A 14,433-nucleotide genomic window follows, 5' to 3' on the forward strand; every position below is an offset into this window, starting at 1 on the left:
CATTTCTTCTTCTTCTTCTTATTGGCACCATCATTCCTACAATCCATATTAGTATCTAAAATAATTTGAGTGAGTTTAGGTTTTACCTTCTTGAGCAAAGGACATCTACTCTTGTAATGCCTCTTCTCATTGCAACCGAAGCAAATTATGTGATCTTTTGACTTTGCTTCGGTGGAGGTGCTCACTAGGTTGATTTTCAAGACTTCTTCTTCTTCTTCACTTATCTTGGATTCTTCTTCAATTCTTGAGGATGTTGATGATGCCTCAACTTCCTTATCCACACTTGTGGATGGCCTTTCTTCATTCTTTTCCTCAAATGTGACCAAATTCACTTCCTCTTCTTCTTTTGATGTTGAATTGGTCTCCACATCCGATTGATCCTTCTCTACTTGAGCTTCTTCATCCGTTTCTTCGGATTTTTCCTCCTCTTGTGTAGACAAAGGTTCTTCCCATTGAACCTTCTTTATCTTGCTCCACAAATCATGAGCGTTCTCGTATTTTCCTACATGGCTCATCATGTCATTAGGCACGATATCAATCAATATAGATATTACCTTGTCGTTTGCCTTTGATCGTGTGGTTTGCTCCTCCGTCCAATGTCGTGGTCGGAGCTTCTTTCCCTTCTTGTCCTTCGGGACTTCGAACGGTTCCTTTACCACCATCATGGTGTCCCAATCCGTATTGAAGAACACCTCCATCTTCATTATCCAATACGTGATGTCCCATAAGCCTCTACCTTCAAGCTTTGGCGGTTCTATCAAGCCGATCATCTTGTGTTTCCTTGGCGGTTAGTCCAACGGAGAGCGTCCTTACTCTGATATCACTTGTTGGGGATCGATGGCCGGCTTGAAGGGGGGTTGGATAGACGGCGCCTCCAAATCGATCGCTTCTCCTACGATGTTAGCTTGCGCAGCGGAAATACAAAACAAACAAGCTAAACTAAAGACAAGAATAAGAAAGAGTGCAAACCGCTAACAAGCTCGTTTACGTGGTTCGGAGATAACTTGCTCCTACTCCACGGATGTCCATAAGGTGGACGATCCCTCAATCCGTCGGTGGATTAATCCCCAGAAACTCTGGCTAGCACAATCCTCCTTGTCGGTGGAGAAACCTCGCCACAACTCAATCAAGAGCACTTGGATTGCTAGGCCACAACTCGATCAAGAGCACTTGGATTGCTAGGGCACTAGTTGACTACTAATTAGAGGTTACCCACCACTAATTTTGTCAACTATAACCAAGCTCCCAAGCTTTGGTTATATAGGTCGCGGGTTGAAAACCCCGCCTACTAGTCGACTGCCAAAACATGCAGTCGACTGTCCTCTGTTGAAATTAGATCGTTACATCCCAACGGCTCGATACCAGTCGACTGCTAAAACTTGCAGTCGACTGGTGCAATCGACTGCTAAAATATGCAGTCGACTGATCCCCACTGACCGAATGAATAGAATCATTCTATTCGCACCCAGTCGACTATGCGGTCGACTGCTAAAACATGCAGTCGACTGCTATAGTATTGCTACAGTAACGCTACAATAACGCTACAGTAAAATCCTAAAACTAGGATTTTACTCCGAGTACAATCTCTCGTGCACTCATACCCTCACCCTTATGACTCACTTGACGCTTCTTTGCAACCTTGACCTCTTGCCTTCAAGCCTACTTCCTTTGACTCTCGTCCCACGGATGCATTCAAGCCCGCGGCTCGTCCCCAATGCCATCCTTCGCGTATGCCTCGAAGTCGCTTCCCTCGACCCTTGTCCTCGCTGCCTTGTCCACGGTCCCTCGGATGCTCCATCCTTCACTGGACCCGAAGCCGTCAACCTGAGTCACATGTGTATCCTGCAGTCCTGCACAACTCAAGTACACATATCAAATAACAAGGGTGAACCTAACTTAAACCCTTTGCCCAAACACCAAAACACATGGTCGCACGGACCATTGGGATTGCTCCAACATAACTGGTCTATATGTGAGCATTGTCTTGCTGGAAAGACGACTAGGAAACCATTTGGTAAGGCTATTAGGGCTGAATTACCATTGCAATTAATTCATTCGGATATTTGTGGTCCGATGAATTTGAAAGCTAGAAATGGGAGTTCTTATTTCATTACATTTATTGATGACTTCACTCGTTTTGGTCATGTGTATTTGATTTCTCACAAATCTGAAGCATTGAATTGCTTTATTCATTACTTGAATGAAGTTGAGAATCAATTGGAACGTAAGGTTAAAACCTTGCGCACTGACCATGGAGGTGAATATTTGTCTGATCAGTTCAAGACAATATGTAATGAGAAAATGATTATTAGACAGCTAACTATCCCTAGAACTCTACAGTAAAATGGGATTGCTGAAAGAAGAAATAGGACTCTTCTTGAAATGGTTAGGTCTATGATGGTGCAGACTAAGTTGTCAATCTCCTATTGGGGAGATGCATTATTAGTTGCGGCCTATATACTTAACAAAGTGCCTTCAAAGTCAGTTCCATCTATCCCACATGAACGTTGGACATGTAGAAAGCCGAATTTAAGTAATCTGAGACCTTGGAGGTCAGTTGCCTACGTTCATAATAAGACTCACGAACATAGAAAATTATGACCCAGAGGTAAGAAGTGTATCTTTATAAGGTACTCTGAGACTTCTAAGGGTTATATTTTTATTGGTGAGCGACAAGATGGAACCATCTCTAAAATAGAGTCAAGAGATGCATTATTAGTTGCGGCCTATATACTTAACAAAGTGCCTTCAAAGTCACTTCCATCTATCCCACATGAACGTTGGACATGCAGAAAGTTGAATTTAAGTAATCTAAGACCTTGGGGGTCAGTTGCCTACGTTCATGATAAGACTCACGAACATAGAAAATTATGACCCAGAGGTAAGAAGTGTATCTTTATAAGGTACTCTGAGATTTCTAAGGGTTATGTTTTTATTGGTGAGCGACAAGATGAAACCATCTCTAAAATAGAGTCAAGAGATGCTACTTTTCTTGAAACTGAGTTCCCAACACGAGGTGAAGTTGATAAGACAATTCCTCTATATGAGATAGAGGAGGAGGATAATGTTCCTTTATCAACAGATCAGGAGATGCCTGAATCTAGTCAACCTAGTGGGAGTAATGTGCCACTGAATGAGTCAGTTTCTCAATAGTCTAACCTTCGAAGAAGTAGTTGTCAGATTATTCCTCGGAGAATATTTGATATTGAGAATGAGGCATTGATGGTTCTCCCAGTTGATGATGAGGAACCTCAAACAGTCGAGGAAGCTTTGAGAAGCTCAGTTAGAAAAGAATGAAAAATTGTAATGGATGAAGAAATGGAGTCAATGAGAAAGAATCAAGTTTGGGATTTAGTCGATTTTCCTCCGGGCCGAAGGGCTATTGGGAATAAGTGGATTCTCAAAGTAAAGAGGAAAGCAGATGAACCGATTAATCGATACAAAGCTCGATTAGTTGTAAAAGGATATACCCAAATGGAGAGTATTGACTTTGAAGAGACATTCTCCCCAGTTGTAAAGTTTGTGTCAATACGTGTCATCCTAGCTATAGTAGCACAATATGACATGGAATTACATCAGATGGATGTAAACACAACTTTTCTTAATGGTAATCTTGACGAAAAAATCTATATGGTACAACCAGAAAGTTATGTTGCTGAAGGCCAAGAGAAAAGAGTATGTAGACTTCAGAAGTCTATATATGAGCTAAAACAAGCATCAAGACAATGAAACATAAGATTTAATGAAGTAATATTGTCTTATGGTTTTGAAATAATCAATGAGGATCATTGTGTTTACCTAAGAAAGGAAAAAGGAAAGTTTGTCATTTTACCATTATATGTTGATGATATGCTAATAGCTAGAAGCGACATAAAGTGTGTGATAGAAGTCAAAAGTTGGCTTTCATCACAATTTGATATAATAGATACGGGAGAAGCAGAGTACATCTTAGGAGTGAAGATCGTTAGAGACTGATTAAAGAGACTTTTGGGTTTGTCTCAAGAAGCTTATATCACTAAGATGCTGCAACACTTCAATATGTTAGATTGCAACGTTGAACAGACGCCTATAGTGAAAGGTACTGTCTTGAGCAAAAGTATGTATCCCAAGACTTCTGAGGAAATATCCGAGATGAAGAAAAAACCATATTCCAGTGCCATTGGTAGTTTGATGTACACTATGTTGTGTACTCATCCTGATATAAGCTATGTTGTTGGCTTAGTTAGTCATTTCTAGTCAAACTCAGGATCGAGACATTGGAAAGCAGTGAAGAGGATATTCAGATATCTCAAAGGAACAACGGATTATTATCTCTGCTTTCAAGGATCGGATATGAGCCTAAGTGGCTACTCATATGTAGATTGGGCAGGAGACCTTGATAACAGAAAATCCACATCTGGCTATGTCTTCTTGCTGAATGGTGGCGCCATCTCATGGAACAACAAGAAGCAGACTCGTGTAGCCTTGTCGACAATGGAAGCTGAGTATGTGGCTTGTGCAACGATTGTGCAAGAGGCTGTCTGGCTAAGAAGGTTCCTAAAGCATCTGAAGATTGCTGAGGATAGTGTGAGTCATGTTACTGTGTACTATGACAGTCAAGCCGCGATAGCTTTTTCCAAGGATCCCAAATATCACAACAAAGGCAAGCATATAAAAATTAAGTATAATTTTGTAAGGGATATTGTTGATAAGAAAAAGATAATTCTTGAGTACATTCCTACACGGAAATATGCTTGCTGATCCTTTTATTAAGCCATTGACTAAAAAGTCATTTCATGGACATGTGAAGTCTTTGAGACTTCGAAGAATGTAACTAATTGTAAAGACATTTTGATAAATGAAAAATTCCATGATCTATTCAGTGTATATGTCTTTGTTACATTCGAATAAAAGTCTCGATAAGCATGTTGGCAGATTGAGATTGGTTCACTCACATGGACAATCATCTCTATTTGTTAAGTACGAATAGAGGTAAGACCGTTGCTTATGTGACAACTTATGTAGCTGTGAATAGAGACATACCCATAAGTTAAGGTCGCCTTGATAATTGTATCAAGATGAGATCATTTGTGTAATTATTCGAGTAAATGCACCCACTATTTACTGAATCTGCTTAAAGGCCAGATTAGAATTCATATGTTGAATTCAGGATTAGACATTAGGTATGTCTAGATCGAAATCTGTACGATGTTAAATTTGGGAAAACATGCGCTCTTTTTAGTAAAGATAATAACATCGTAGCATGTGATTCATACCACATGTGCTATGGCGATAAGAAGGGTAGTAGGAGAATGGATCCCTGCTTCTCTACTATGTGAGACCCTTGAGATTATAAGTTAATCTCAATCTTACCCTAAGTGACTATTTAACTGTCTACTTGAAGTTTTGATTATTGTCTGCTACTTTAGCATGTTTCTTATTGGCTATGGATGATTCGGTCTATGGAGCATAACTAGGAAAGCGACTGATTAGAATGAATAGATTATAGCTAAAAAAGAAGATTAAGATTGATTTACATCTGTGACATTTATTCACTGGTACCAGTTACATTTTAGTTCAGTACATAAAATGTAATTGTGAATAATTTGTTTGATTGGAGATGTTGAACATGCTCTTGACATATAGTCAATATGAGGGATTAGAGATGCTCATAATGATGTAAATAATTTAATCTGGGGTAAAGGTAAGTCATTTATGTCTCTGATTTGTTCTATGGACATATGTCTCTGATTCGTTCTGTGGAGCAGCTAAGTAAGGTATGCTAATCTTCTTAGCAGTTGAATGCTCAATGTGCTTGCTGTCGCACGAACCATTTTCCCTAATGTATGGAATGAATGTTCTTATTTGGGTTTTGTGATTAAATTTTGCTCTGGTCTTCGTGATTTGATCCTCATAAAGTCTATGTGACTTATTTAATTTTTGTGACTAAATTTTGCTCTAGTCTTCGTGACTTGACCCTCATAAAGTCTACGTGACTTATTTAGTCTTTGTGACTAATTTTGCTTTGGTCTTCGTGACTTGACCATCATAAAGTCTACGTGACTTATTTAGTCTTTGTGACTAATTTTGCTTTGGTCTTAGTGACATGATCATCTTGTAGTCTATATGACTCACATGGTTTATGCGACAATATGGATTGACTTTGACGAGTGGGAGATGTTGGGCGTTACTGGAGATGAAGGGGCATAGTTTCCCCTTCGTTACTCTCTTTGCTGCAAACGCCAAGGAGACGAAGGAGCGTCGTTTCCCCTTCGTCTTCCTCAACCTTCTTATAAAGGTGCGTCCAAGCCTTTGAGAAGGGAGTCGATCGTCGATCAAAGAGAGCGCAGCAGATGGTGATCAAATAGGGGCTGCGAGGAGATTTGGCCGAGCAGTAGAGAACGTTCAGAGGTCGGGATTTGGTTCGTGAAAGAGTTTGAGGAGGTTCTATGAGGTGATCTTCTCGGCGACAGCAGCAGCGACGTCTCCGGCGGTTCTTCGGCGATTTCTTCGGGAGGTCACTGTGAGTGATTACCGTATTGTTTTATTACTGTTTCATGCTCTCAAAATTACCAACAGTAGGAATACCAAAAATAAATTCAACCTGTGTTACATCCAAAAAAAAAAAAATCAGATTTGAGTTGAGTTTTTTTGAATTCAAGTTAGGGTTAAAGGATTTTCGAGTTAAAAATTTTCGGATCAAGTTTGAGTAAAATTTGATGGGTGATTTAAATTTTGAGCTTAATGGATTTTTTTGATGTTGAGTTAAATTTTATTTTAAAAATTAAGATATTTTTATGTATATTAATATCAATTGATAATGACTGAGTATTTAGATAAAAGTGAAGAATTATAGGAAAAATAGATAAAAAATTATTTTGAATTAGATTTTCGGATTATTTGGGTCGAGGTTGGATTCAAGTTCGGATTGAATTCGGGTTCGAGTCGAGTTTTGGTTGTGTTTTAAAAAAAAATTACAATCCAACCTGAACCAGAACCCGACCCATTCGAATTGACATCCTCAAATGGATGGGAGCTCCTTAGGAGCTCATATTGGAGATGCTCTTATGATTTATAGTATAAGCTATTATATTTTCTCTGATTTAGAGGGTCAATAAAATTTTATGCTGAATGTAAGTTAAAAAAACATACAAAGATGAAAAGATGTGATGCAGGATTAATATAGGAGGAGTTAAGTTTTAACGAATCATAGCTTTGATTCAGATATTAAAATAAGACACTTTACATGTTAAATCGAAATTTGTTCAGAAATCCCTATGATTGATTATTAGGTAGAACTCATAACATGTCAATTTCAGAATCTCAGAAGTTTCAATTTCTTTTACTATTTTTAATAATGTCTTATTTTGGATTTCAAGGATATCTCTGTCTTTTATAAGTTAAGAATTTGGTCTATTTAAACAGAAACTGTTGAATCAAATGATTCTCGTGTTTTATTTTCTTTATAATTCCTCTTTAAACTTCTATTTATGGAATAATTACTATGTTATTCGACTTTAAGATACGTAGATAAAGCAATCGCAGTGGTTCATGAAGCAGACGACCTATCGTATTCTCAACTAAGACTAGCATTGCTTTGAAGATTTAGCCGTGAGAATATGGCAATGCACAATCGTCTTTTAGCTCTTTTCTCACGGCAAGCTTTTTTTAACCTTGTTCTCGAGTTTTGAAATACGAAGAGAGTATCAATTAGCTAGTTCGTAGCCTCTTAAGAAATCAAATGTGTATGAACAAAAATTGTGATCGGTTCGTGGACAATTTCCAGAAATAAAATTTATAAATTATCTCATCAATAATTTTTTTATCAACTTATAAATAGGCAGGTAAACTGAACAAGTAAATTTATAATATTAAACTCACTAATTAATCAAATAAATTTTAAATATAAAAATTTTAAATAATCAAAGGAACTCAAAATAAGATATTTAATAAATTTAAATGATAAACTTGCAATTTTATGGCGATTCTGCTTGTGGATAGTTGAGATCCGACCGGTTAGCAATGATCCGACAAATTCAGTCACGCGATATGCACGCGTGGATAGCCGACCAATTTGACTCGACCACTGTCAAACGTCGGACTCACACGGTGGGACAAATAACCCCAATAACCCCTTGACAGACAGGCGTTTTTGAAATAGTATTTTTGTAAGGGTTTTTATGAAAATTAGATATAAAAGGGAAAGAACCGAAGAACGAAAAGGGCTTCTTCCGGCTTTCGAATTTGGCGTCGGAAAACCCCGGCGTAAATCCGGAGGCTATCTTCTTGCCTTTGCCCAGATTTGTGTTTCCATTCGTCGCGCTTCAGCTCCCGATTCCCTTTTCGGGTTTAGACTCTTGCTTTCTGTGGCCAAATTTCGGGGTTTATCTTTCTCCACCTTGCCTCTTTGATCCGCGGTGTGGAGGTTGGGATCGGTCTGTTTTGGTTCTCCGAAGAGGGTAAGGAATTAGATTATGGAATCTGATGGCGGAGGCGAAGCAATCCGGCCTTCCACGGCAGCGGAGGAGGCGTTGAAGAGGAATACCGACTGCGTCTACTTCTTAGCTTCGCCATTGACCTGCAAGAAGGTGCCTTTTCCCTTGTCTTGGTTTATGTTTTCTCTTCTTTTGCTAAAGATGCAATTTTTTTTTTTATTTGGGCTATGCGGGTTTACTTGGGTTTCCTATCATTCCTGATCGCCTCTTTGTGGATCTCTGGAAAACTTTTATGACGCGGGATAAATGTCGGGGATCTATTACTTGTTCGATTGTACTTTTTGGTTGAAATTCTCCAAGTATTCCTCGTCTTTGCGAAATTAGAGTTTTGCAAATTTGTGTCGACTATTTTGTTGCGCATGTTTTTTTGAGGTGGTTAAGCTATCAGCTGCTGAACTTGCTTCTCTAATAATTGTTCGGGCTTGGATATCCAAAGGGCTCTATGTTTACTAGCTGTTGAACTTGCTTGTCAAATAACTCTATTGGAACTCGGATATCCACAGGGCTCTATGGTTATTTTATTATTTTTTATTTTTCAAATTGTAGCGTGAATATCCAAATATTAGGAAATATGAGGGCGTCATTTGGAATTGTCATCAAATTAAGAAAAGCTAGGACCTTGTCCAGGGAAGCTTATATTAATTTTCTTCCTTGGCATAGTTCATATTGTGTTGGTGGTATCATATATCTGATCATTTACAGATTATACTCGTTAAATCATTGGCTCGGAAGTTTGCATCTCTTCATACTTTTGTGATACCAAGAAGCCTCCCTCTATTATAACCTGATTCCGGCTTGAGCTTTATGGTTTTAGTCATGGATTTCAACAAACATCATTTGGTTTTAATGAATTGAATGCTGTGCATGTAACATGTTGTAGTGTGTAACCATGTTAATGATAGACCTATGCATTTGTTTGTAAAACTGTAATCTCTATTGCATTTATTTACAAATTAAACTTGTAAACCTTCAACTTTTTTGTCAAACCAAAGTGTTGTTAACACAAACACATAGTCTGAAAAATATATAGTCTCAACAGTGTATGATACTACTTTCCAAATTAGACATTGCATCGAGTCTCTCACAATGGTGTTTCCTCTCCTACTTGAATGCACCTTGAAAATAAAATTTTGACTAAATAAGCATTTGAAGGGATTGAAATGTTGACAGCATATTCTTGTATTGTTAAAATGGTCAAAGCTGTTTCAGAATGTTCCAAAATTGGGCAATGTAAGAGGATGAACAAAAGACAATGAATTTATAGATAATTATCTATAATTGGGCCTAGGTTCACCTGAAGAGTGTAAGTTGTGATTTAAGGATACCTTTTCTATAGGCAGATTCATGTGTTCGGAAAAACTAATTCTAAGGATACTTTTTTTACAGCCAGATTCATGCATTTGGAAAAACTAATTCTGTGGTAGTTTCCATATCATCTTGCAATTTCTTTTTCTAGGGTGCATATAGATATTTTTTTATGCTAGTGTATTGTTGGTGCTTTCTCACTCTCTTTCCTTATTTTTCATGTTAATTCAGACTTATTAGGGTTCTGAAGAAAATTTTAATTAGGTTAGGATTCCTTTTTATGTTGTATATGCACATTAGTGCTTGGCTATATCATTAGGTGTCGATTAAGTTAAGCAACTTTTAAATAGTCGTTGCTAGTTATGGAAACAATAAATTCTTGTTTGAGCTTGTTATGTAAGTTAAAGATTCTTATTTGCCCAACTTTTGGCTTGCTGTTATTGCTCATCATTTAATTATTATCTAAGCAAACTCTAGATTTAAATAGTATACCTGTTGCAGTATTATCCAAACAGCTCCTGGTCTGCCATATCGGAAGTTCACTCAATCCTTTCCCTGGAACCCTTGTTTCTTAGAATAATATTGGACTTCACTCTATTTCTATCCTAATATAAACTCATCTCAAGAGTGAATGCTCAATTTCTAATCTATCTATTGTACTCCATTTTTATGAATTTTCATTTAATCCTCACAAACTTCAAAATTTTATGGTATTTTCAGTCTAAGGAGTCAAGAAGAAGATCAAATCATGTCATTTGTAAATCATCACCGACTCCATCTTTTGAAGCTCTCTCTTGAGGCATTCATCATCCAACTATTGTCTAGTCTTTAATTTAGTGCATTGCATCATCAAGCATTTCATTTTTTTTTCTGTTAATATGTTCTTCGTCATACCCTTTTCACTTGTATTTTTGATGTTTTCTATTTTATGTAACATGCTTGACATGGATATCCCATGCTCTAGTTTGAAAGGGAAGTGTGAGAGTATGTAGTTGTTAATAATGTTGTGTTAATTCTACATTGGATGCTTTAGTCACAGGGTATTATGTCGAGTCCCATATGTATCGTGTGGCAGCCTTTTCTTAATATAGCACCTTTTCTTCTCTCTTATCTTTTACATTTTGCACAATTAGCAACTACCCATTCTGAAACTTTTGAGCTCGTTCTAGCATTGCTAGCATTGGTTTCACATCAAAATTGTTTAATCTAATCAATTGGTTTGTTCCATTGTAGTATCAGTTTTACACCCAAACAAATTGTTTGATATGATCTATTAACCTGTGCTCTCCTCATTTCTCAATCTTTCATATATATTGTATGTACATTTTTTGAATATTCTTCTTCGTGTTGATGTTTGTATTTTGTAATTAAAAAAAAAATATAATCAAATTCTTTTTTCAGGGGAGTGAATGTGATTATCGGCACAATGAGGGTGCCAGAGTGAACCCCAGGGATTGTTGGTATTGGCTAAATGGGAACTGCCTCAATCCAAAATGTTCTTTCCGCCATCTGGTATGTCAGTTGTACATTTCTGTGCTTATTTAGAGTGCAAGTTTATCAAACATGATTTAAATGGGTGCTTTGCATATTATAATGGAGAACAATAAATTGCTAGTTTCTATTCTGCATAAGTTTTGCTTGTATTAATATGATTTTCGCTCTAATGTTTTCCCTTTTGTGCATAGAATTTTCTTTAATGCAATGATTAGGTGTCCAATGTTATCTTGATCAGTTATTAATTATTGTTTTCATAAGAGAAGTAAATGGTTCTTAGATGATCAGGATTACACGTTGAGTGCCATAATAGGAAATCTTCTAATTCAAAACTCACAATGTCATTAACTGCCAGTTTGGGTTCCAAGTTTGGATGAAGAATTATTGATGTCTACATTGGGACAAATAATAGCCACCCTCATCTAATTTGGACAAATAATAGCTCATGATGATATCAATAATCTGTACTAATCTAAGAACGGCAACCACAGTTGCCATGTAGTTTAGAAGCTCAATTTGTTTCCCTTAGTTTGATGCTGTTGTATTTCTATGTCATCACGATATGAATTGAAATAAATATTGAACGGTTGCCTGTACTTTTAGTGCTTTAACTCAGATTAGTTTAGTAGCATTTTTTTTGCTGAGTTCATTGCTGTTGCATGCAATGGTCACCTGTACTTTTACTGCTGTAACTCGATCAATTTAGTAGCGTTATGTATGCGGAGCTTATTACTGTTGTTTGTTCTTCAGCCAGTTGATTCCATCTTCGGAACACCGATGCCCAACTCAACACAATCTCCAACACCAAGTCAAACTGCAGTATCAGCATCAACCCAAGCTGCTCGGGCTCTGAATAACACCAATAAGCAAAGTGTTCCTTGCTACTATTTCCAGTGGGGTCAGTGTTTAAAAGGTGAAAGGTGTCCATTTATGCATGGACCACAGGCTTCAGTCGACTTGGTTTCACAGAATGCGGCGAAGGTTTCAACATTTTCTGCTGAACCACAACAAAGAAATGAGAAAGATGCACAGAAGAAAATCACTAAACAGCAAAATGTAAGTGAAGCTAATCTTGATAATCCAAAGGTGGTTAGCAACAAACATGTTGGCATATCATCTGCAACACCGAAATTTGTTACAAAAGTTGAAAATGTTTCCAAGTATGAACTGCCTGGAAATAAAATTTTGCCCCCATCATTAGGCAATGAGCCTCGTGCACTGCCACAGAATGGTGTAGTTGTTAACAATAGCTACTTGCAAAGCCAACCATGGGATCGGCAGGTGCAACCTACTGATGATGAACCAGATAATGATAGGGATGCTGATGAGATATTGCGGGAACATTCTCCTGGTTTTGATGTGCTTGTAGATGATGATGTTGAAGACCCTGATTACTATCACAGTGAAGATAATTTCAGAAGATTGTCTGCTCGTGGTGGTCAAAATATGGAAGCTGAAGATGAATACGATTATCATCACAGTGATTATGAAACAATGGGAAAGTTTGAAATTGATCAACGCAACGACATTGGCCAATATGAAAAAGACTATGAGCAACCACATAGCTGGTATGGCTTGGAATCAAAGACTTCTCGCAGACTTTTGGAAAGATCACCATCCCTTGAAAAAAGAGTACTTGATAGAGAGAGAAAACATAATGCAATGGATGGGTCAGATTTGCGCAATCAATTAATGAAACGGAGAAGGTTCAATGATTCAAGGTCTACCAGTAATCATGATGGTCATAGCGAGCACAACCGAAAAAATGAACATTATGCTAAGGAGAGACATTATGGTCGTCCTGCCCGAAATAATGAGAAATTTTCTTCTGAGAAGTCCATCAGTAGTCGTCTGCAAGGTCGCATTGCATTTCCTGGGAGATCTTCTGATCTAGCGAGCAATTTGCTCTTAGAGAAGGGAAGAAGACCTCAGAGCAGACTGTCACCAGTAAGGCGAACAGGCTACCAGACCAGGAATCCGGAAAGAGCATGGTCTCAACCAAGTGAGGAATTGAACAAAGATGAGAGGATCCATAGAAACAAAATAACTCCTAGAGATGGCACAAACTCTTTAGATTTTGCTAGCCCCAAGTCTCTTTCAGAGCTTAGAGGTACAAAGATTAAGAATATTCATGATATCAATGCGACTAGTTTTAATCTTACAGTGAACAAAGTCGAGTCCATAAAGGTAGAGGGGGTTCGTGAATCACAAAATCCTCTATCATTCGAGGGTCCAATGCCACTGAGTGCCATCTTGCAGAGGAAGCGGAAGTTAGCGAATGTGGAAGATAAATTTTCTACTGGTCGCCATGAAAACAATCAAAGTGGTGGAGACTCTGCTATCACTGAATCAGTTCCTCGACTGGAAGCCAAAAAGGAATGCAATTTCACAATAAGTAGCCATGAAGCAGGAGTGATCCCTTCAGAAGATGAACTAGCTTACAATGATGTCATAGAAGCTGAAGATGGCATATTTCTGGAGAATGAAGAAGAGGAGCTGGAAGATTGTGACAAGCAAGATGGTGATTTCCATTATGAATCAGGAGAGTACAAAGTGGACGACGAAAACACAATCCACTCTGACGAAGATGATCAAGATGATGATGATGATGATTTTGCTAGAAAGATCAGCGTCATGCTATCTTGAACGCAGATGGAGAATGTTTTGCTTAGCTTATTGTGTTCAAAGAAGCCTCCGACAATCTTCGCACCTGCCATACCCATCAAGCTTTAGAAATAAACAATGCAGAATCTTTTCTTTTCTATCCTTTTTTTCAGTCTTAGCACTGAAAGAAGGCTGCAGATGGAAAAGCTGATGTGTGGTTTGGCTTTGCCAAGATTGAAGTCATGTTTGTATCACTTATCTGGCCCTTAATAACATTATTTTCTTAGCTCCCCGAATGGGTTTATTTAACCACTTTATTCGAAGTGTGTTCGTATAGGTAACAATTTGTTGAGGGTCATAAGTCTCTTTTATTATGAATGCTTTATTAGGTATTCAATTTTTTGAATTAATCTATACAATTTGCTGAGGGTCATCATTCTCTTTTATTATGAATGCTTTATTAGGTATTCAATTTTTTGAATTGATTAATTTTAGATGTGATCGACCTGATTTCAAAATTTTTTTTTTATCGGTTATTAAGATAAATTAGAAGGCG

General features: G+C 37.6%; 1 protein-coding gene across 1 annotated transcript; it reads left to right on the forward strand.

Moving 5' to 3' along the window:
* Positions 1-8,186: 8,186 nt before the first annotated feature.
* On the forward strand, positions 8,187-14,194 carry LOC122046820 (zinc finger CCCH domain-containing protein 32-like). Its single transcript, XM_042607715.1, has 3 exons — positions 8,187-8,567; positions 11,181-11,291; positions 12,024-14,194. The coding sequence occupies exons 1-3, from the start codon at positions 8,454-8,456 to the stop codon at positions 13,917-13,919; spliced, it is 2,121 nt and encodes a 706-aa protein (XP_042463649.1). The 5' UTR covers positions 8,187-8,453; the 3' UTR covers positions 13,920-14,194.
* Positions 14,195-14,433: the final 239 nt, after the last annotated feature.

The sequence above is a fragment of the Zingiber officinale genome, chromosome 2B (assembly GCF_018446385.1).
Source record: "Zingiber officinale cultivar Zhangliang chromosome 2B, Zo_v1.1, whole genome shotgun sequence".
NCBI classification, from domain to species: domain Eukaryota; kingdom Viridiplantae; phylum Streptophyta; class Magnoliopsida; order Zingiberales; family Zingiberaceae; genus Zingiber; species Zingiber officinale.

Excerpts from the sequence above, each read along its gene's own strand:
- LOC122046820 (XM_042607715.1), top strand. The coding sequence starts at position 8,454 with ATGGAATCTGATGGCGGAGGCGAAGCAATCCGGCCTTCCACGGCAGCG. Across the intron at positions 8,568-11,180 it reads CGCCATTGACCTGCAAGAAG|GGGAGTGAATGTGATTATCG; the intron begins GTGCCTTTTCCC and ends TTCTTTTTTCAG. Across the intron at positions 11,292-12,023 it reads AATGTTCTTTCCGCCATCTG|CCAGTTGATTCCATCTTCGG; the intron begins GTATGTCAGTTG and ends TTTGTTCTTCAG.